The sequence below is a fragment of the Coccinella septempunctata genome, chromosome 4 (assembly GCF_907165205.1).
Source record: "Coccinella septempunctata chromosome 4, icCocSept1.1, whole genome shotgun sequence".
Lineage (NCBI taxonomy): Eukaryota > Metazoa > Arthropoda > Insecta > Coleoptera > Coccinellidae > Coccinella > Coccinella septempunctata.
In genome coordinates, this window is record NC_058192.1 from 37,271,991 (window position 1) to 37,296,027 (window position 24,037).

At 35.0% G+C, this 24,037-nt stretch overlaps 2 protein-coding genes and 2 long non-coding RNA genes across 4 annotated transcripts in view; 2 read left to right on the plus strand and 2 right to left on the minus strand.

Moving 5' to 3' along the window:
* Nucleotides 1-689: 689 nt before the first annotated feature.
* Nucleotides 690-2,500, minus strand: LOC123312518. The gene is made up of 2 exons (XR_006537636.1): nt 2,329-2,500; nt 690-2,248 (listed from the first exon to the last, which is right to left on the minus strand). It is a non-coding gene; the product is annotated as an uncharacterized LOC123312518 (long non-coding RNA).
* Nucleotides 2,501-2,596: 96 nt separating this feature from the next.
* LOC123312498 (6-phosphogluconate dehydrogenase, decarboxylating) overlaps nt 2,597-24,037 on the plus strand; it is a 47,263-nt gene continuing 25,822 nt past the window's right edge. Inside the window, exons 1-2 of the mRNA XM_044896954.1 lie at nt 2,597-2,775; nt 15,033-15,415. Coding sequence (XP_044752889.1) covers nt 2,771-2,775; nt 15,033-15,415 — 388 coding nt within the window. The 5' untranslated portion in view covers nt 2,597-2,770. The remainder of the gene's footprint in view (nt 2,776-15,032; nt 15,416-24,037) is intronic.
* LOC123312519 lies at nt 2,782-3,213 on the plus strand. Its single transcript, XR_006537637.1, has 2 exons — nt 2,782-2,941; nt 2,995-3,213. It is a non-coding gene; the product is annotated as an uncharacterized LOC123312519 (long non-coding RNA).
* Nucleotides 18,772-19,453, minus strand: LOC123312512. The gene is made up of 2 exons (XM_044896979.1): nt 19,027-19,453; nt 18,772-18,907 (listed from the first exon to the last, which is right to left on the minus strand). The coding sequence occupies exons 1-2, from the start codon at nt 19,400-19,402 to the stop codon at nt 18,822-18,824; spliced, it is 462 nt and encodes a 153-aa protein (XP_044752914.1). The 5' UTR covers nt 19,403-19,453; the 3' UTR covers nt 18,772-18,821.

Below are 24,037 nucleotides of genomic sequence, written 5' to 3' on the forward strand. Positions count from 1 at the left end.
TTATCATTACAAACTGACCAATGTCTGTCAATTTTCCTTAATTAATATTTCGCAGACATTGAACCAACTTCTTTATGATCAACGATTTTGAAATTTTCAGACTTCCTAAACAAATGACCTCACCTCAAACGACCAGATTAATCGATTTGATCCACTCAAATACTCGGAGCCAACAGATTTGCATCAGACTAGTCCGATTCGAAAAAAGCGTATGGTCCGTATATACACATTTGGTAACCGAAAGTTACCAGAGCGGTTACTCTGGTGACAGATATTGAACTGAATTGTCAGGAATTCGACATATACGGACCGCCCACTTACTAACTAGAAGAAACCAAAGTGTATATACGGACCACAGATTACAGAGAAGATTGTTACTCAATTATGTCCAGAAACTGCTCCTCGATTTCTGCCATTTTCGATGTTACAGGCCTGCCAACATTTGCTCCCAGGGATTCGTGTAAACGTTCAGTATCCCTACATCTCTGTAATCTGTGGTAACAATCGACAAGTACTAGATCCATAGTCAGGGTCGTCGGAGTCTGCCACAGTAGAGTTTGAAAGACACTAAGACAAGAGCAATTGCACCCCTACCATTTCCAGAAAGTTCAAGCACTCCAACCAGAAGATCATCCTAGAAGAAAAGAATTCTACCTGTGGCTTTTAAATCACCAATATTTAACAACATATTCATATGTATTCTGTTTATTGACGAAGCCACTTTCACAAGAAATGGAGAAAACGATTTCTACAATACCCATGTATTGTCTACAGAAAATCCACAAGCTATCAGAAGAACAGATTTTCCTCAAAGGTTTTCCTTGAATGTCTGGATCGGACTCCTGTGTGGAATGCTTATTGGGCCAATTTTTCCACCACCACGAATGCCAGGTGAAGACTTTCTCCATTTTCTCCAGAACAATTTGCCAGGATTACCATAAGATGTTACTCCAAATATTTGGCAGAAAATGTGGTTGTTACTGGATGGAGCACCAGCCCACTTTCGAAGAAACGTTCGAAATTATTTAAATAATGTGTTCCCTAATAGGTGGATAGAAATGGCGGATCCATTTCTAGGCCTGCACGCTCCCCGGATCTTAACCCCTGTGATTTCTTCCTTTGGGATTTAACATTAGTGTACAGTGATGGTGAAGTGGATCTGTTTTCAGTTCTGAAATGCAGTATTTTAGTCACATCAAATGAGTATGAATGAATTAGGTCAAAATAATTTTTGTAATAAAAGTAATGAAGAACGAATTTTAGTGATTAGAAAAATAATACTTAAATTAAAAACAAATATGTGTGTTTAACAGTTTACAATGTTGTTATAGCCCCCACTTGCCATGCACCCAAATAGTTCCATTAAAATTATACATACTAGAATAGAAGGGGCTTAACTAACATGCTTCAATATTTTACTCCCCTTGGTCTGAAGTAACAGCTTCTTTGTGAGCAACTTACTTGTTGAAGCTACTTAATTTATTATCTTTATCTACGTTATGTGGGGGCCCCTTCGCGATCGCGGACCTGACCAGTCCAGGCATCATTTTTATACTCATTATATTTATGCTGTTTATTTTCTTAAGAATTGTATTTTGCACCGATTATATTTTTACACTGTTCCTGCTTCATATGTATAGTGAATACACCTTTTCAATGAAACAGTGCATCTTTTCAGGAGTATTTAATACAACTAAATTACATAATATTATTATTATTATTAAGATTTATAATAATAATATAATTTTGAAAAAATATTCATTCTGTCTCTATACCGCCTGTACAAACGCTGCAGAGCAAAAGGCCAGGAACAATGGTCTATCTGAGGAATTTCATATGGATCCAAAGAATTTCACAATCCTTATATCAGCATTTTATCACAGGTTGGTCACAATTCCGTTTTCTACATGTGCACCAATTCATCTGTGCCGACCCTTGCGTGAAATACTTTCCCCGAACACTTTGTTCTAAATATTTTATAGCCTAACCTAGATAAAGAGCAAGCTATTGTATTTGTAGGTTGCTAAACTCTTGAATGCTTTCATTTGCTGATTGAGTGTGAAAGATGTTTGTAGAAACTAGAAAAATCACAATATCACCATATTCCATTGCGACTGTAACTTATATCTGTTTCTTGAATGGTGCATGTGGATAAAAACCTTCAATCTTGTTTATTTTCTGGGTATAACGTCAGGCACTTCTCGATTTATTATCGAAATTTCAACGAAACGGGCATTCTTTGTTTTCACTGAAAGAAAATTGGTAGTTGATACAGAAATCTTGATATATGATGATATTTATCATCACAAAAGTTTAATATCAACTTACATTTCGTAAATCTATTACAGATTGCCAAATAAATATTCTTGGAGTTCTTGAAGAACTAAAATACCACTCTTTTGTATCTTGGAACAACGAAAATCACGAAAAGTATTCTTCAAATGAGGAATTTCCATTGTAAGTTTGTCTCTGATTGTAATGATTTTGACGCGTTTGCTTCTTGCTTGTATGCTTGTACTCCACAATTTTTGTGAGGTTAGAACGTTGGCCCATAGACCTAATTATTAGGTCTGGAGTGGCCTATCAGAAAGGGGAATGTACTGGTTACGATAACCTTCAAATTTACAATGTGACTTCTCGAGGTCTCATTAATCTCATTCTTTGCATTCAATTATTTCCACATTTCGAGTCGAAAGTCAGTGCTTGTGATTTATTAAACTTCAAACTCATTAACTGTACTCTGGGCGAGGTTCAGAGGAGAAAAATCAACATGGGGTGAGAAAAATATTAATTGATGTATTGAAAAAAAACTACACACCTTCATCTCATATCTTGTTCAAGTTTTGGTAAATATTTCTATCGGTATGTTGCAATTTCAATGCGAAACAGAACTTGCCTAATCATGATGCCGCATTTTCCGCTGTCATTTTTATTGAAATGGGTAAAATTTCGATTCAAGCCCCATTTCTGATTTTAATAGTTATTTTTTTGTAGATATAATTCTTTATAAGGAATCGAATGGTGTTACTTAGTATCAATCTGCGGAAAGTTAAGGTTCGGAATTCCGAACGAAACATTTTTGGGAGAGTAACGATTTTACGAAAATTTAATCAAAATACATGCCATGTAATGAATATTCGCTCATGAATTGTTATATTTTCACCTTTCGGTCCTTCATTTTAATGGATAAAAATGATATTTTAATGTATGAAATGGTTTTTTCACTGCCCTAACCTTAAAATGATTCAGTTCAATTTTTATCCTACATTTCTCATTCCAACATTTTTATCCACATTTCTCCTAATAAATTAGCTCAAAACTCCAATTTGTCGAGTTCTGTTGAAAAGAACATTCGAATTAATTAAATTATAGGAAACAAACATCCATAATCATCATAAATTCAGTGTAATTTACGAACATTTTAAAAAAATCGACAAAATTTGAGGTGGGCCCGTTTGGTCTCATCAATTATTTTGTCTACCATTTATTTGGATGTTCATTTTTAATCTATCCCAAAATTTATTGGCAATTATGCTTAGCAGAGCTGAAAGTGAATATTCTAGGTTGCGTTCACAAACTTACTCCGAGAGTAGAGTATGAGCAAAGAGTAACTCTTGTTACCTCGCTTGTTACTCTTTGGTATGAGTATGGCCATGCTCACAGAGCATGGAAACTAAAAGGAACTATAAGGCTGTGGTCCGTATATACACTTTGGTTTCTTCTGGTTAGTAAGTGGGCGGTCCGTAAATGTCGAATTCCTGACAATTCAGTTCAATACATTTCTACTCTGTAATCTGTGGTTCAATATCTGTCACCAGAGTAACCGCTCTGGGGTTCGATTCTCGAGTCCATACGCAACGTAGAGTATACGAGACAGGGCGCACGGATGATAGCGCATAGAACCGATTCGATCTATTCCCGAAACTATCTACTACGTATACGCTACGGAATTGGGCGACTCGTACTATACATTCTGGCAACATCGCAAAATTGTGGGTTCATCTGAATCAAATGAAGCTGCGCATGTTCCCAAGTTGACATTTTGAATTCAAGATGGTTCCGTTTAAGAAAGGAAACTTTAAGATGGGAAGAATAAGAGCAACATCATCTTAATTACTTTTCTTATTGCTGAGAATTTTTGAATATAACATTCTAACATGTATTGAATACTTGTGATAAATTTAAAACTCACAGTCAACAACTAAAAATATGTTGGAAGCCTCACCCATTTGATTACTACCAGTGGCAGAGAATCTTAATGCAATATGTATCTGAAAATTTAAAAAATATACAGGGTGTCCCAAGATGTTGGATACAGTCAATATCTCGGCTCTCAGACAAGATAGAAAGTTCAAACAAAAAGTTTCAACTTAATGGAATCAGGAACTATAACCAGAATACGTCATTAATTTTTTTTCTAATTACCATCCCTAAAATCCACTCCCAAATGATTTTTTCAAATTGCACCCTTATATTTTTTCAACTCTAAACGATTCCCCAATAAAGAAAAAAATATGTTAAAACAATTTTTCATTTTCTTACGCAAATTCAACCCTTTAAAATTATAATTATAAATTCTGGCATATCCACCATTTTTGCGATTTATGATGAAATATTTTTAGTGCCCCAAGGCACTCAATACAGACAATAAAAAAAAATTATAGTAATACGATAATTTTAAATTCTATGGTGGTAACTTTGTTTTAGTTGGACATCTTATTCAATTTGATTTTTTTAACGTGTTTTTCTTTTTCTTCTATTAGGGAATCGTTTAGAGTGAACAAGTGAACAGAATGTAAGGATACAATTTAAATTTTTCTTTTACTAGGGAATCGTTCAGAGTGAAAAAATTTTAAATTATAAGGGTGCACTTTAAAACAAAGGGGGGTTGTTTTTAGAGGGGTGGTGATTAGAAACAAAATTTTATCGACGGGTTGTGTTAGAGCCGAGATTTTATTCGGAATATTATGAATGCGAGCTCAAGGAATTCCTTCATTTTCTGCAATTATAAGCATAACCTTTTCTCATGAATACGGCTCAATGACTGTATGGAACATCTTGGGACAACTTGTATAGTACAGAAAAAAACTTGACGAATATTTTGCCCTCAGTTGGAAAAAATGGGAAAAATCATCCCACTCGTGAAATGTGTGAGGTGGTCATTGAAAATTTGAAATTGGAATTTTGTCTCATTTAGAACTTCAAGATATTAAATTCGAAGATACCATATTAATTCATTGATCACAATTGAGTTTTCTAATGTAATTAAATCACTTTCAGCTTTTTCTTAATAAAAACAACTGTTTAAATGTTCCACGGAACGAAAAGAACGTCAGGTAACTTTCGGCAAAGAGGAACAAGAGATTTCACTCGTCCAATTTAGTTCCTGAGTCTGTGTAAATGGTGGGGAGACCTTCAAATCATTCTACACTCCAAACTAACGCTCATTGGTTTCAAGTTCGGGGTGATCCAATCACATCGCAGATATATTGAATAGGCCAATCAGCTTGAAGAATGAAATCGGCTCTCGTTTTGACGTTAATGTCAATCGTATTCTGTAATTTGTTTGATATTTTTGTGAAGTAAACAAAAGCTTTTGATGAATTCAGTTTTTGTTAATTCTAATTATCCATTCGAATAGATGCTTGTTTGGAGCAACTGATATTCCATCTTCATGGTTAAGTAACACGTAGTCATTCTGAAGTGAAGTGGTATGCCTTTTAAGGCCTGATTTTCCAATAATTGTATTTTATAAAGAGATGTCAAGAATGAAACTCCAAAATAAAAATGAGTTTTAGTTAAGGTAAAATGGTTGGACACTATTGAAAGAACTGCTTATATTGGATATATTTTTATTCCGATTATACTAATTATGTTCATTTATTTCGGCTAGTTATACTTTGATAATGTTTATATATTTGTACCGATTATATTTTAATAATGTTTCCTTTTCATAATAAAGCAAATACACCTTTTCAATGAAGCGTTGCATCTTTTCGAGAAAATTCAATACAAATTAAGTTACATTATATTATGTATTTAGATACTTATTCCATCCCCAAATTACTTTTACAACCGTTGCATAGCCATCGGTCAGGAGCACTAGTCAGCCGAAATTCGGTATATCACCAATGCATTTCATAATATTGTAGCATATTATTAAAGGTTAGTCATTATTTCTTTTCTTTCTCTACATATTGCACTCCAATTCAATCGTGCAGACCTTTTGTGAAATACCAGAATATTTTAAAGCGAATACACCACAGTGTAACCCAGATAAAAAGCCTGCTTCAAAGTATTGGTAGGTTGATGAGCTCTTGAAGGTTTTCATTCGCTGATTTGTTTAAGAACTGGTTATTGAAACAAGAGCAACCACAATATCTCCATATTCCACAAGTGGAAACTTATCGGGACTGTAACTTATATCTCTTTCTTGAATTATGTAAGCATAAAAACCCCCAATCTTGTTTATCCTCTAGGCATCATTAATAAACTTGAATACCACTCTTCCGTAGCTGGTAACAACGAGAATATTCTTTGAAATATCACTTGTAACAACACGGAATGACGTTTGCTTGTACTTTTTGAGGTTATAAGGATCCATTTGCCTGTTCGTTTGAGAAAAAACCGTTTCAATCAATTCACTATGTGAATATTTCTACAAGATAATTCGAAATACTTGTGACTTATTTTTAATAAAATAATCAAATATTGGTTAGGTGTACTAGGTTAGAAAAATTCAAATTTGACATTTGTTCTTTCTAACTCCGCCCATTTCGAGATGCGAGCTGCTCAAGGTCAACGAAACTCGCTTGGTCAAAATAGTGGAGTGGTACATCTTGTTAATCTTTGCTTTCGGTTACCAAATGTGTATATACGAACCATACGCTAAAAGTACGTTTATGAACGCTTCGAGTAATCAGAGCTTACTCAGAGTAAGTTTGTGAACGCAACCCAGGTGATCTAAAAGCCGGTGTGTAGATGGCAGACTGTTTGACGGAAATAGCCGAAGGCTTGAACCAGTGGCGCACGGTCGGAAATACATTTCTTGTGCAAATGTAACGGAATTCTTCGTTTTTGTACAAAATCTGTTTGTGCTCCTTCGCCGTTTTCCTTGTGAAAAAAAATTATAAATGTTAAGGGTTGAACTTACAACCTTGTCGTCCCATCCGAAGTCCACAATTTTTTTAAAGCATATTCCTTCCATCCTATTGAATAATTGTACATAATCTGGTTGTGCTCCGTCGCCGTTTTCTTTGTATGAAACAAACCGAGTTCTTAGTTGCACGACAAATCTATTTCCGAGCGTGCTCCACTGGTCCAAGCCTTCGGCTGTTTCCTTCCCGTCAAACCAAAGAGTTAATCTTTGGTCAAACAGTCTGCCAACTTCACACCGGTTTATCTATTGGGAATTCCAAAAAAGCGATACGCCCCCTGGTGTCAATTTTTGTAAATAAAAAGTTAATGCACTTTTATTTGTTTACATCGTGTAACGGAGAATATTTTGATGATTCAATGAGAATTTTCATGAAAAATATGTTGTTGAAAATAAATTCATCTATCTCGTGACAATGGAAGAAGCTATAGGCCGGATTCATAGTTAAACCTGAAGTCGCTTTAATCAAAGATTATAGAGTTAGAAGAGAACCTAACTCTATAATCTTTGGCTTTAATTTTAAAGCTTCCTTGAACCCTACTAACGTCCAGTTTCATAATCGAATTTAACGTCACTTTGAGCTTAAAGCTTCCCTTACTGTCATTTTTAGTAGGGTTAAAGGAAGCTTTAAAATTAAAGCGACTTTAGGTTTGATTATGAAACCGGCCGTAAAAATTACACTAAAGGAAGCTTTAAGCTTGAAGTGGCTTTAAATTTGATTATGGAACTGGACGTTAGTGAAGTTTTCATAAACAAGAGCAGAAAAAGTGAACAATACAGCCTTTATTCATCGAACTGATTCGAAGACTTTATGATAGCTAAGGAAAAAATAATTAATCATAGGTACATAACTTTTTTTCCAATATAAAGTCATTATCGGGAATTTGGACTCTTTATTACACTCTCAGCAATGCACTCTAATGAACATTTGTCAATTGCAATAGGGCCGATCAGGGTTATGCAGATCATATTTGGATAAAAAACCAACTTAATTTTCTCGAACAACGACGTAGGTAACAAATCGTATCCACAACAAATCTTCCCAGTATGTAATGGGGTATTTTCCTAAATTTCAAAATATATGTTATTAAAATCTTTATACCTCAAATATATCGAAATATATTTTTTTCGAATTTTAACATATTGCATTTTGTCTGTATTCACTTTCGAAAATTCTGATTTCAGAAGTGCTCTCTTATGAACATTCTACGTCATTTTCACAATCCGGCAACGCTCATCGAGTCAATAATGGTCATGAAAGTTTTCTGATCAACATACACTACGTTCGGCCAGTAAACACCGGTACAGAGCGAGTAGAACTAGAGTTTTATCACAGATCAGCTAGGGCTAATGGAGCCTGTACAAATCGGCAATTTTTGAACGAATGACAAATGTCAACCACAAAAATCATGGGAGAAATTTGAATTTGATGCAATTTGTTCGAAAATGTATATGAATAGATAATTCTTAGTGTGGATTAAACGGAAATTCTACACCTGTATCAGGATTTTCGTCCATGTTGTCAATAATAAAAACCAATTATCGGGAATTTGGACTTTTATTGTCCATTATTTCGAGCCTTGATAAAGGAACAAGTTTTGTGTCCGAAACGTCGGCGAAGATTTAAAGTAATTCAACATCCACAATAAAAGTCCAAATTCCCGATAATTGGTTTTTATTATGGAAATTCTGCAGTTTTATGAATAGTTTGTTTATAAGTGGTTTTTTATGGTTTGTCTATTGAACTAAAGAAAGTTTAGTTTAAATGTTAAATGTTAGTTCAATGGTTTGTCTCGTTTCATAACCCTACTTCTACACAAACTCCTTTCGCGCCCCACCTTGGGAGCTGGGGCTCATAGAGTTGATTCCGAAAACTCTACTCCGTCTAGAACGAACGACAATTATTGACACTTTTTGTTCTGAAACTGCGTGCCCGAACGACTCGGAACAAAAAGTGCTGATAGAGTCTACTGGCCGAACGCACCTAAAGACGTAATAAATATCAAGTTTTGTGATCACATTTGACAAAAAAAACAAACAATGACAGAAAATGTCTTCGGTTTTAAGAAGGTATAGACACGGATTACAGAAACAATTTTATGCAATTTGTGGATATCTTCTTGATCGGTGCCACTGTTGTCGAATTAACAAAAATTACTAGATTTTAGTAAAGGCATTCTACGTCACAAGCTTTCACATATTCGAATGTTCACTAAGTTTCGAAGGGTGTATTTCTGAAATTTCTAAATTTTGATTTTGGTGATGAAAGCTTCCATAGTGCGTTAAGAGTATCAACAGGGATAATAAAACAAAAACAAAAAACACACTTCTTTTAAAGTTTTACTCTTTGGCGATCGATTTCGGTTGTCAAACCATCATCAGGCCAGCTGGAAAGTATATATGTGTTTTCTCAAAATTTCATCACTTAAATTCATGTAGGCATTGTAGTAAGAATGTGCAATCTTACCGTCAATGAGGTAGTCTCTTTCATAAAAATCATTAGACTCTCGACAACAAACAATGTGGAAGAATGTTGTTGTTGAATTTCTTCTGGTCGGTATGTGGTGAAATTATTCGATACGTAGCCTAAACGAAAGTGTAAGTTAATTTAAGTTGTCATCTGTCACGTTTCTAATGTTAGGGGGTATGTTAGGGAAATTAATTATCTTTATTAGGCTGCCCTCTCTAAGGTTGAAATCTGATAGTTCGTTTAGTAAATGTCGATTATCTCTGTTCTTTAAAATCTCCAATTGTTCTAGCATTGTTAGTTTATAAAAATTATGACCTTTATGTAATATGTATTTTCAAGTTATCAAATTCTATGTTATGTTTACATTCGTTTATATGGCATCCTAATGCTGACTTGGGGTGATTTTTACTGTGTTCGTCGAAACGTTTTTTCATATTACGTGTAGTCATGCCGATGTAAAAGGCAGGACAGCTTGAACAATTTATCTGATATACTCCACTTTCTTCCTCTCGTTTAGTTTTGGTTTTGTTGTTGACTAATAGGTTATCGATTGTTTTATGTCGTTTGTTTATCAGTGTGTAGTCGTATTTCGTAATATTTCGCTGTATATTTTCGTGTAAGCCTTTATAATATGGTACTGTTAAATAGAGTCTTCTTTTTGTGATATGGGGGTAGATTTTCTTCATTGTTATTTTTCTTTTTATTGTGTTGTATACTTGGTCGATGTATTCTTTAGTGTATAGGTTATTTGTGCCTAGTTGATATATTATACTTATTTCTTTTTTGTAATTTTCGGGGGATAAGGGAACATTAAGAATTATATGAAACAAAAAATTGAAGGCGGCTCTTTTCATCGATGGTGCATGATAAGATTGATATGGGATAATATTGTCAGATTGTGTAGGTTTTCTATAAATTTCAAAAGAGAACTTATTGCCTATGTCAAGAGAAATCGTCAGGTCGAGGAAGTTTATGGTATTCGATATTGAATGTTCTAGGGTGAACTTTATTTTAAATTAAGAATTAATAGTTGTGAAGAATTCTTTCAGTTCCTCTTCTGTTCCCTCCCAGATGCAAAAGATATCGTCTACATATCGTTTCCATGTAATTATATTATATTTAAAAGGCATTTTCATTATTTGTTTTTCTACGTGATTAACATAAAATTCCGCTATTAGTCCACTGGCTGGTGAACCCATTGGTAGGCCATCTTTCATCACATCATTATTATTGTCAAACATGAAAAAATTTTGTTCTGAGATTAAGGTACTTAGTTTCATTATATTATCAATATCTTCTCTATCTAGATTTAGGGAGTTATCTGAATTGTAATGTTCATTGAGTTGTTCTTCAACCAGAGAAAGCGAGTCATTAACGGGTACATTAGTGTATAAGTTCACAATATCGAAAGAAATTAATGTATATTCTTTATTGGGGTCTAGATTTAGTGATGTGAGGTGTTGAACTAATTCAAGAGAATTTTTGATCGAATTTTCAGAGCTAAATTTCAATTTATTAGTGAAGAATTGACTGATGAATTTGGCTATTTTATGAGCTGGTGACGAGATGGCTGAAGAATGGCCTAGAACATTCAATATCGAATACCATAAACTTCCTCGACCTGACGATTTCTCTTGACATAGGCAATAAGTTCTCTTTTGAAATTTATAGAAAACCTACACAATCTGACAATATTATCCCATATCAATCTTATCGTGCACCATCGATGAAAAGAGCCGCCTTCAATTTTTTGTTTCATAGAATTCTTAATGTTCCCTTATCCCCCGAAAATTACAAAAAAGAAATAAGTATAATATATCAACTAGGCACAAATAACCTATACACTAAAGAATACATCGACCAAGTATACAACACAATAAAAAGAAAAATAACAATGAAGAAAATCTACCCCCATATCACAAAAAGAAGACTCTATTTAACAGTACCATATTATAAAGGCTTACACGAAAATATACAGCGAAATACGACTACACACTGATAAACAAACGACATAAAACAATCGATAACCTATTAGTCAACAACAAAACCAAAACTAAACGAGAGGAAGAAAGTGGAGTATATCAGATAAATTGTTCAAGCTGTCCTGCCTTTTACATCGGCATGACTACACGTAATATGAAAAAACGTTTCGACGAACACAGTAAAAATCACCCCAAGTCAGCATTAGGATGCCATATAAACGAATGTAAACATAACATAGAATTTGATAACTTGAAAATACATATTACATAAAGGTCATAATTTTTATAAACTAACAATGCTAGAACAATTGGAGATTTTAAAGAACAGAGATAATCGACATTTACTAAACGAACTATCAGATTTCAACCTTAGAGAGGGCAGCCTAATAAAGATAATTAATTTCCCTAACATACCCCCTAACATTAGAAACGTGACAGATGACAACTTAAATTAACTTACACTTTCGTTTAGGCTACGTATCGAATAATTTCACCACATACCGACCAGAAGAAATTCAACAACAACATTCTTCCACATTGTTTGTTGTCGAGAGTCTAATGATTTTTATGAAAGAGACTACCTCATTGACGGTAAGATTGCACATTCTTACTACAATGCCTACATGAATTTAAGTGATGAAATTTTGAGAAAACACATATATACTTTCCAGCTGGCCTGATGATGGTTTGACAACCGAAATCGATCGCCAAAGAGTAAAACTTTAAAAGAAGTGTGTTTTTTGTTTTTGTTTTATTATCCCTGTTCTAAATTTTGAAGCGAATCTTTCAGGTGTTGGATAACTAATGGAAATGGGTTTCCATAAATAATCTTAAATTCGATTTTGGAGTTTTAGGAAACTTGCCCATTGCGTGTAGGATTTGTTGTGGGTACGATTTGTTTACTACGTCGTTGTTCGATTAAGGCCCGGTACTTTCACCTTCGTATAAATTTTATTCACTTTCAATAAGTATCCGTCAAATAATTTCCTATCTGAAGGATACCTTATTTCGGTGCTTTCAGATGAAATTATTTGACGAATAATAATTCTATGAAAACACGGTATACTACTTTTCACTGATTAATGTAAAATAAGGCATCACACAAAGAATAACCATATATCAAGAATCTGAAAAATTCAACCAATAATGACGTACCGACATTTGATCTATGACAAATAAACTCTTTTAATTAAGTTTCAATGACAGATTTATTCGATGATGAATCGTAGATGTCAATTATAACGTTAACGTTTACCTTCATGGCAACACTTCAACTCTCTACTATCTGAGACTGAAAAGACTGCATTTTTACCTATCCTAAGAATAAGGCCTGCCGCAGACATGCAACTTTTCAGTTGCGCAACAGTTTAATTGCAAGCGGTTCGAGGGCACACACAAAGGCAATCGCTCCAACTTTTTAGTTGCATGTCTGCGCGGCCCCATATAAATGCATTGTACTCACTTCTGCAACTAAACAGTTGCAAAACTAAAAATTGCATGTCTGCGGCAGGCCTAAGACTTATCTATCGAATAAATTTAGTTATTCGCACGTGAAAGTACCGGAGTACCGGGTCTAAGTTAAGTTGGTTTTTATTCCAAATATGATCTGCATAACCTTGATCGGCCCTATTACAATTGACAAATGTTCATTAGAGTGATATCTTAACTAGCCCATGAAGAAGGGAAGTAGCTTCCCGAAACGTCGGCATTGTTGAGAGTGTAATAAAGAGTCCAAATTCCCGATAATGACTTTATATTATTGAAGTGGACGAAATGGAACAACCTTATTTTCCAATTGCACTGTGAAGAATATCATCTCTGCGTCAAAAATTCTATGTTGATTTTGGTGAAGAATCACTCTCGTCGTCAGAAATCCCTTCAGTATTGAAATTAATAATATTAATCTTGCATTTGACCGGGAGGGCCTTTTGTCTAGATTCGGTCTTCCAAGTGATGATTCATCCGTTCTTCAGTTGGATTTATAACCTCAAAATGAAAAGGTTTACACAAAAAACAAATCTGTTTCCCCAGAGAGGAGTTTTTCCACCTAGTAAGTTGATATAAATATTATCAAAGATTATAGAGTTATATAATTGTTACTCTATTAATCTTTGAATATAATATTTCGATAACATTCACAAAAATTCATGTGGAAAATCATTTCTGATTTACAGTTCAGCTCGGACAAGTTTTTTTTAGCATCAATGACGCAATTTTAGCCATTGTATATAATAGAGAAGGCAAGATATCATAGTTGTGGCTCTCCATATAATCAATCTCCTTCTATTATGATCCTGCGAATGTGAAGAGTCAAGAAGTTCGGATTCAAAAAATATTGCTCTGTTTTATCAGCTGATTCAGAACGTAGTCGTTTTTTTTTCATAAGTACTAATACTTTATGACATTTATTGACCTAAAATTGATAATCATTAACACACTCGAATCAAGTTTCGGAAACCAATCATCAAAATTGAGAATAAGCAACTATAAACTAAGAAAAAAGGATTTATTTGAAAAAGAAAATCTCAAAATCCCCTTCAAAAATGACAATGACTGCATTAAACTTTTTATTTAGAACTGTCAACACAATAGGTCTTTTCATTTGCATAAAAAATGTAGCACTTTTCTACACTCGATTTTAGTATTCGTTTGCTGGTTGAATTTACACCAGTGTAGAGGAGGTGTAGTTTATCTACATCTCCTTTTGACTATGTGTAGATAAACTACACTGGTGTAAATCAAATCGAGTGTAGAGCCATATTTTCGCGATTAAGACGCGTGAAGCGTCTTTAAGCGGTGCTATTCGAGCGAATAAGTCATGACGTCAGTCTTTAAGACGCTTTAAGCGGAACCCGGCGGTCTGTGGAGAGCACCTGTGTCATAGAGTCATCTTGTCTCTGGCCTGTGTCGTCTTAAGCACAGAACGTCTTAAGCGGAAAGAGGTAATATAAAGAAGAAGGGAGAATATGTTGTTTATATCGAATTTGATTTGAATTCCTACTAGGGAAGAGTGCTTTTATTGCCAATCATGCAGTGTCTGCATTATCCTTTAGAATAAATAAATATTTTTCAAATAATAGCCATAGAACAGAAATTGAAAAATTCACAATTCGATTCGCTGTCTAATGACAACGACAGATGACTCAACCATCAGCGATATTCTATTTTTGCGACAACAAAATTAATGACGTCACGCTTAAAGACGCTTTAGGACATCGATTAAGACGCTCAATCGCCAAAATATGGCTTAGAAAAGTGCTACACTTTTTATGCAAACGAAAGGACCTCATGTCGCTGTAATCTATAATTGAATTCCCAATAGGATTATTCTGAATTCTGAAATCAAAATACGAATCATTGAGAAAGTGATAATAGCGATCAATTTATTTGTATATTATAACCATGCTTTGCAAACTTCTTGCAGAGATGCAGATATTGGACTTATTGGTTTGGCTGTTATGGGACAAAACCTTATTTTGAATATGGCCGATCATGGGTTTAAAGTTGTTGCATACAATAGATCCGTGGAAAAGGTTCATCATTTCCTAGCAAATGAAGCCAAAGGCAAAAATATTGTAGGAGCTGAGTCTATAGTGGATCTGCTATCAAAACTGAGATCTCCAAGATGTGTGATGTTATTGGTTAAAGCTGGTGCTGCTGTTGATAGTTTTATTGATCAGCTTGTACCTCACCTGAGCAAAGGAGACATAATTATCGATGGTGGTAATTCTGAATATGCTGACACCCAAAGGAGAACACAAGAGTTGTCAATGAAAGGAATCAGATTTGTGGGGTCTGGTGTGTCTGGTATGAATCTTTATAATTTAAAAAACATAAGACTGGTTGAAGAAGAATAGATATTAGACATTAATCTATCAATTAGAGTGATGTAGATTGGAAACTTCTATACCACGAGACGAAATCGTTTTTCTGCGCCCCCTCTTAACCTGGGATGAGTTAATGGTAGTTTCTTACAATAGATGACGCTGGAAAAAAATAGATTTCCTTCAACCTCATTCAAGGGACAAGGAGAGATTTGTATTCTGTCTTTTGAAATTTTGAAAATTGAATTAGAATGCTCGTTTTTTTTCATCCTCTTTAGGTAATGGAGAACATTTTTATTTCATAGTTTTGTGTACCTATTGAAACATGCATTTTCAAATGGACTTGTTCATGTTCAATACATTGAAATCTTTTTTTAGATGATTTATTCAAAGGAATTATAAATACATAAACAATTTACATTCATAATCCTTTTAACTAAACAGTACCCAAAACTGGTATCGAGGATGAATAATATACAATTAAAAAAACACATTATGCAGTGCTTTTATAGGCAGGTTAACTGTTGAGAAGCAAAATATCAAAATATATTTCTGGATATCCGATTAGGAAACAAAACAAAAATGCAAAAGAAAATTGCATATTCTTTCTAGGCCAAATTAATCAGATTTCACAGATGATCAGTTCAATATAGAGTGGATAAAAATGATATAACAAAATCTCAATTGTACATTGTATTATGTTAACAAGTAATATCCCTTATTCCCTTGCTGAAGAAGGCGCGTGAATATTACGATTGTGCCGCTTGTGAAATAACTTATCATTATCGTTGAAAATTTTCATATACAAAAAAAGGTTCACACTTGAGATTGGACTCCTGGTATAATCGAAAAAATAAACCTTTATAGAGAGGGTATAATTTATTATTTGTTGATTCATGCAATCAATCAAATAATTCTCTATTATCCTTATTTTTTCCTTTGATTTAATTGGTTTTGAAATGTATGCGGATGAAAGAATACTATGCATGGTAATTCATTCATATCATAAATACTAAACTACTGGTATTTCATTCCTGAACTAAATACTAGTAGATTGGTGTTTAAAGTAGTAGTAATAACAAACTTTATTGACACAATGTTTCAAAGGGCTAACAACCAAGGTCTTCCTGCCTGGTGTTTATATTATTTGATCGAATTGTTAAGTAGTTTTCTTGCGTTCACATGGACAATTCAAATTTCCTGCAATCTATGGAGAACAGACTGAACACAGAACTTATATCCGTTCTTTTTGTTTGACAACACAACTTTTTTCGAAACCAGATCTACTAAAGTCCGCCAGATAGAGGTCACGGTAAACACTGTTCCATAATATTGTGAGAGTTTCCAATCTACTCCACCTTAATCTTTGTTTGGCACTTCATCCTATCTTGACCATTAGAATACAAAATGATATGAAATCTTTATATAATATTTTCCTCTTTTTTTTTGGGGGGAATTCCCTTTCTCATCTATGACATTATTCGTAAAGTAGGGAAGTCAATAGATGTGAAGATTAGATGGTAGGTAAAAAAAAAGTTATATAAAATATGCAACTCCGTTGGTGTGACGAGCGTCGACAGGGGTTCAAAAATATTTTAAAAAATAGCCAGATTGACATACTCAAGCATCAGCATGATGCAGTCAGAATTTGATAATTTTTATAGCCCACATGTCTCATAGACATGTACTAGGTTGCGTTCACTAACTTACTCCGAGAGTAGAGTAAGAGCATGACGATATGATCAGAAATTATTGAACTAAAGTTTAGTTCAATGTCAGAAATATACTGCGATCTTTACTCCGAGCTCGCCGTTCACAATCTTACTCTGACAAACGGCAGACAAACATCTTTGAGTATCCGTGCCAGAGACAACCCTTCGTGTATTTTTATATTGAATTTTGGCTGTCGTTTATATATAACATAAATCTAGAGTGGAAGAAAATTAAGGCCGTCCCAATAGGCCTTAATTTTTTGCGGAAATGACGAGAGAGTTACTTAAAAATATAAACTGAATTGATCTGCAGCTATAAAAAGGATAACCAATGTACTAAGTAATTACTAGGTAATGTTATACTAATTATGGATTCAATAGTTTTGATATTTCATCATTAAAAGTCACTTCAAACCACTTTCAGGAATTCAAGTTCTAAAAACTTCACTTTTACGTTAAAAATTTGTGTAGTAAAACTGTCTGCGCGAAAATTTAAAGCACATGCATTAGTTTAGTTTTTTGTGGTATTTTGAAATATTGAAACAGTTTTTCAAAATTTCGATTTACAGGGTTTTCAAACGATTCATAATTTTTTGTTAACCCGTACCTGGATTTTACTTGCGGTTATTGCAAGATATATTTGACCTTTGAATAAGAAACACGTTTGCCAAATACAAAGAAAATATACCGGGTGGTTCGTCTGATATAGTGATATAGGCTCAGGAAGAAACGAGCAAAATTCATAAAACATCCTCCCAGTAAACATTTTTTCATCCCCTATATGTTTCTGAAATGTATCCATTTTATGATGAAACATTACTCTCAATGTTTCCTGAATGTTTGAAAAACATCTGTGAAACCAAAGATGTCCGCCTTCAGAGATGTTTCATTGTGATGTTTCAGAAGTAACGTTTCTGATACATGCATTGAAACGATTCAGGGATATTTCTGCGATAACTTTTTTTTTTAATTTATGGTGCTTCGATTTCTCTGATCATTAGCACTACGGAACAGATACATTTCATTTATACATAATAGAGTATTTTAACAAATGATATTAAAACAATATGAGATCTAGATTGAATTGATAAAGTTGGTGAGTTGAAGAAATTTGATCGTTGTTTCCAGTTTGTGAGCATCTGATACCAGTGCCTGTTGTTTTAGTCCAAGAGCTAGTGAACCCTAGGAGTAACGGTCTCCCTGTAAGGTTAGAAATTTGTATACTTACGATTTATGACATGCTAAGAGCAATAGCCATGACCTGGCAGGCGTCAGCCCTGCACGTCATCAGCCCCTTTATTTTTTGGACTGTTAAGTAAATTGAGTTTCAAAACTTGTTTCTGTAAATTTGAAAATTTAATAGGATAAAGTTCATTTATTGTACATCTTAAAAAAAAATTGACAGGCGATTACAATAAGCAGAAGTATATGACAGATCAATTAGAAAACGTACAGTTGATGAGGTAAAATAAACTTTATCCTGTATACTTAAAATTTTTATATGTTTTCAAGTAAACGTCTCAGAGTAAATATGTACAATGCCAGGCGGTTTTGAACAGCATAAGACCTTGACAGGCGAGGGGACAGCTGCTAAGGGCGTGCAAATAAGAAATGTTGGATGAACGCATACAGTAAATGCAATGTATTTTATTGGGTTTTATGCAATCTACATTATTTTTAACATTCATTTTCTTCAGCATCATCCGAAATTTCGCTATCACTGTTTTCATCATCATCTGATTCTTCAACAATGTTTTCCTCATCTGAAAATAGTAAAAAAAAATATTTTAATGAATCAATAAGGTTGTTAAGAATTAAATATCAAGCTCAATTACATAGGACTGCGTATTAAATGTTACGGAATAAAATAGTTGTATGTTACCTGAAATGCATTCCTCAGTTTCAGTCGATTGTGCTGTGGCAGTATCAGCAGGTCTTTGTAAAAGTATGTCGTATATAGAAGATGGAACCGTATTCCCCTCAAACCAATTAAATTCGTAACGACTATCAATTAAGTTCCAACCGTTATTTTCAGGTGAAAGAATTGTTGGTTCTTTTAAATTACAATTTCGCCATATATTTGTAATGTAGGCAGTTCTCAATAATTGTTGATGTAGTTCACGTTTGCAGGGTGGTAAATTCGATGAATCATAGCTTACTACTTTTTTCATAAACACTTTAGGATTATTTGTGTTGTACGTAGCAAGGAACTTTTCATAACGTGCATTATTTAACTTTGAACATTTCAAACCATACATTTGGCATACAAATTTCTCTAGTATCGGGAAAATTTTTCTTTCTTCTGTACTATTTCTGCTGATATTTCTTCTGATAATCACTCGATTTCTGCAATATTTGGTCCTTTTCAAGAATATTGCAGAAATCGAGTGTATATCAGAAGGCATTCAAAGAATTAGGAAACGCAGAAATAGTACAGAAGAAAGAAAAAAATTTCCCGATACTAGAGAAATTTGTATGCCAAATGTATGGTTTGAAATGTTCAAAGTTAAATAATGCACAATGTATATGGCGAAATTGTTATTTAAAAGAACCAACAATTCTTACACCTGAAAATAACGGTTGGAACTTAATTGATAGTCGTTACGAATTTAATTGGTTTGAGGGGAATACGGTTCCATCTTCTACATACGACATACTTTTATAAGGACCTGCTGATACTGCCACAGCACAATCGACTGAAACTGAGGAATGCATTTCAGGTAACATACAACTATTTCATTCCGTAACATTTAATACGCAGTCCTATGTAATTGAGCTTGATATTTAATTCTTAACAACCTTATTGATTCATTAAAATATTTTTTTTTACTATTTTCAGATGAGGAAAACATTGTTGAAGAATCAGATGATGATGAAAACATTGATAGCGAAATTTCGGATGATGCTGAAGAAAATGAATGTTAAAAATTATGTAGATTGCATAAGACCCAATAAAATACATTGCATTTACTGTATGCGTTCATGTAACATTTCTTATTTGCACGCCCTTAGCAGCTGTCCCCTCGCCTGTCAAGGTCTTATGCTCTTCAAAACCGCCTGGCATTGTACATATTTACTCTGAGACGTTTACTTGAAAACATATAAAAATTTTAATTATACATGATAAAGTTTATTTCACCTCATCAACTGTACGTTTTCTGATTGATCTGTCATATACTTCTGCTTATTGTAATCGCCTGTCAATTTTTTTTTAAGATGTACAATAAATGAACTCTATCCTATTAAATTTTCAAATTTACAGAAACAAGTTTTGAAACTCAATTTACTTAACAGTCCAAAAAATAAAGGGGCTGATGACGTGCAGGGCTGACGCCTGCCAGGTCATTGCTATTGCTCTTAGCATGTCATAAATCGTAAGTATACAAATTTCTAACCTTACAGGGAGACCGTTACTCCCAGGGTTCACTAGCTCTCCAGCTATTTGGATTTCATCATACCAGTTTGTTCTCGTTGGAGTTCATAATTGGGACAGTCTATCAGAATATGGTTGACGGTTATAGTTATTATCATGACTTTAGACTTGCGGCTTTCACACTCCTCTCCAGAGGAGCATTCACTAATCCCAGATATCTCAGATATCAAAAGGATTAAGCTCTGTTGGAGCCCTTTCCAGGTTTTCGGGCTCGGGTCGGGTCCGGGTCGCTCCTCGGCTCGGCACTTCCTGTCGGGGCAGACGGTGTTCCTCTGAATTCCCCATGCATGACTCTATAGATATTTTCGTCCAACTGAAGTTTCCTCAAGTTCTCTAGTGGTTTCTTCGGTATCAGGCCTGTAGATGAAATGACAATAGGGATGGTCCTTATATCTTTCAGCTTTCACTGTCTCGTGGTTTGTTCCTCGAGATCTCTGTACTTTGAAATTTTTTCAGTGTGCCTATCTAGAAGATTGTTATTATTTGGAATCGCCACATCGATGAATAGTGCTCTGTCCTCATTTTTATTGAGCAATATGAGGTCTGGTCTATTGTGGGTTATTTTCCGGTCTGTGAGAACCGTGCGATCCCAGTAGAGCTTGTGATGTTCATTTTCCAATACAGCATCCGGATGGTAATTGTAATAAGGAACCTTTTTTGAACTTAGAAGTTGGTGTTTCAGTGCCAATTCTTGGTGAAGAATCTTGGCAACGGCATCATGTCTATTATTATTATTATTATTATTATACATACAATTAGAGTTGAGGAAATTCCTATTAACTCAAATAAGAAAACAACAGAAAAAAGTTCACACATAAGTAGATCTCGCATCAAAAACGTCCAAACCATTCTTGAAGCCATCGATGGTTCCAGCATCGACCACGACACTCGGCAAACGGTTCCATCTCTCGAAAATTCTGTTTGTCAGAAAACTATGGCGTTCAGGTATTCTGAAATTCTATTTCGACAACTTAAACCGATGTCCTCTCAAATTATTGTTGTTCACAGTAAACAGGTCACGAATACGATCTCCGAAGTCATCACGCAGCGATCTGAAGGAAAATATTAAGTCTCCCCTTTCCCGTCGTTGAAAAGATGGCATCTTGAAAATAATGAGTCTTTCTTCATAGGAGGGCGAATTATTCCATATGGTATGCGGGTGTTCCAACGCTGCACTGCCTCAAGACGGTGTTCGTCGGCACGGTTGGAGGGCCACCAAACTGGCATACTCCAGCAACGGTATTATGTAACTAGTGTAGAGAAGTTTACACGTGGCAATGTCACATCCGCTAAATGTCCTCTGGATGGCATAAGTCAATTGTCTTGCCTAGCAGTGATGGAAAAAACATAGTTAGACCAGCGTAGGTCTTCAGTAATAGTCAAACCGAGGTCACAATGACTTGATACGCTTTGCAGCTTGACACCATTGATGGTGTATTCCTTTCTCGGGTTGTTTCTACCAATATGTAGTACAGAGCATTTCTCCACGTTCAAAGGGAGCAACCAGCTTTGATACCAAACACCAATCTCATGCAGGTCTCGTTGGAGTGTGTCGAAGTTGGACAAAGGAAAATTGAAAATTTTAGTTCTCTCCAGGACTTTCGAAGCTGTTGATAAAATACTTATAGGTCTGTTATTGTGTGGTGATAGTTCGTCCCCTTTTTTGAAAACTGGGGTTACGGATGCAGTTAGACACTCGTTAGGGAATATTTAAGGGAACTTGAAAAAAATTTAGACAGCGGCAGAGCAAGAGACTGGGCGCAACACCGAAGAAGTCTGGAAGAAAGGCCATCCAGTCCAGGAGCAGTATTCTTGAGCTGTAGTAAAAACCGTCTGACAACATCCTCGCTCATCTCGATGTGGGAAATTTCTTCAGATACTCGAGGAAACTTAACTTCGGGAAGGGATCCATCAGGTTCCTCAACGAATGCGGAAGAGAATACCTCAGCCAACACATTGGCCGTCTCAAGCTAATCCTCACACTGTTCGTTGGACAAATCTCGAATGGTCGGAAAACCAACTGCTCCGCAAAGTGATTTGAATAATCACGATGATTTTAATAATCAGTGGCGGATCTAGTACGGAGATATCTCTGCCATAGGGACTTCTTTCTTGCCATCCTCAAGACTGCTTCGTTGATCCACGGTTTCGCAGTGTGAATTCTAACGGAACGAACAGTTGTGCAAGATGTAACTACCTCATTTACCTCCTTCAAGAAGGAACCCCACATTTCGTTAACATCCTCATCCTCAAAAATCGATGACCAGTCTTTAGATTCCAGTAATTCAGATCCTTGTTGTAGTCAATATTGCGGATCTCTTTAGTGGATTTAGGATTTGAACAGAGAAGACGAAATTGTAGCTGCGTTGACAAGGTGCTATGGTCAGATTTCCCAAATGGTGGTAAATAATCGATGTCAGAAACGAGATTGGAATCGGATACTAATATTAGATCGAGTAACCATGGTGACTGTCGAGCTCTGAATTTAGTTGGTTTGTCGACTACTTGTTGGATGGCAGTACTGCTGATGAGGTCTGCATAAGGATAAGAGGGAGAACTACAAGGTGGCAAACTGTTGAGTGGCCATTTAATATCAGGGCAGTTGAAGTCGCCAGTTATAAAAAAATTACTGTGATTAATAGTAGCAAGACGAAGGAATTCCATGAATTCGCAGTCGCCTGGACAGGGGCGAGGACGATAAATGCATCCAGTTAATAGAGAAAATTGGGAGTTATGAATTTTCAGGATAATATTAACAATACCAGACCAGTCATAGTGAGCAACATCAACTTTGAAACTATTGACAATGGTGTCCCGCACATAAACACATACTCCACAGTAACCAACATATTCGGTCCATACTGGAGCATTCTCTCTGTTCAGTTTGTGAGCGTGGGTGAGCTTGGTATAGCCTAGTAGTAGTCGTGATATTTTTACTTGGTGTAGACGGTTATTGGGAAGGATCATCATTCTCAGTGGGTTGGGTTTAATCTCTTTCAGGATCGTAGTTTTTTGTTGCCATTCTGTTCTCCATAAACGTTCAACACTACTTGTTGCGGTAATTTTGATATCTTCCTTTGTGTGAGCGTTGGGCAATCTATCCACATTCCTTGATGACCATTTTGCTGCTGCGTCTGCTTGAGTATTTCCATCAATTCCAGTATGCTGTGTACATCCCCCTAATAATAGTAATATTTATACATAGATTCTCTATTTGTTGACGTATGTGATAAATTACAAGAGCATTGTCTGTATACATTTTTTGAAGAGAGTCATTATTATTTTGTGCTTCCAAACCATTTCAAATGCTTCGTGTAAATCCATAAAGACGGCAACTAAAAGATGTGTGTTCGCGAATGTTTCATTTATCTCAGATTCTAAATAAATAATATTATCTATTGATGTTCTTTGTTTTCTGAAACCACTTTGAAATGGCGTATGGAGGGTAGAGAGAAAGAGA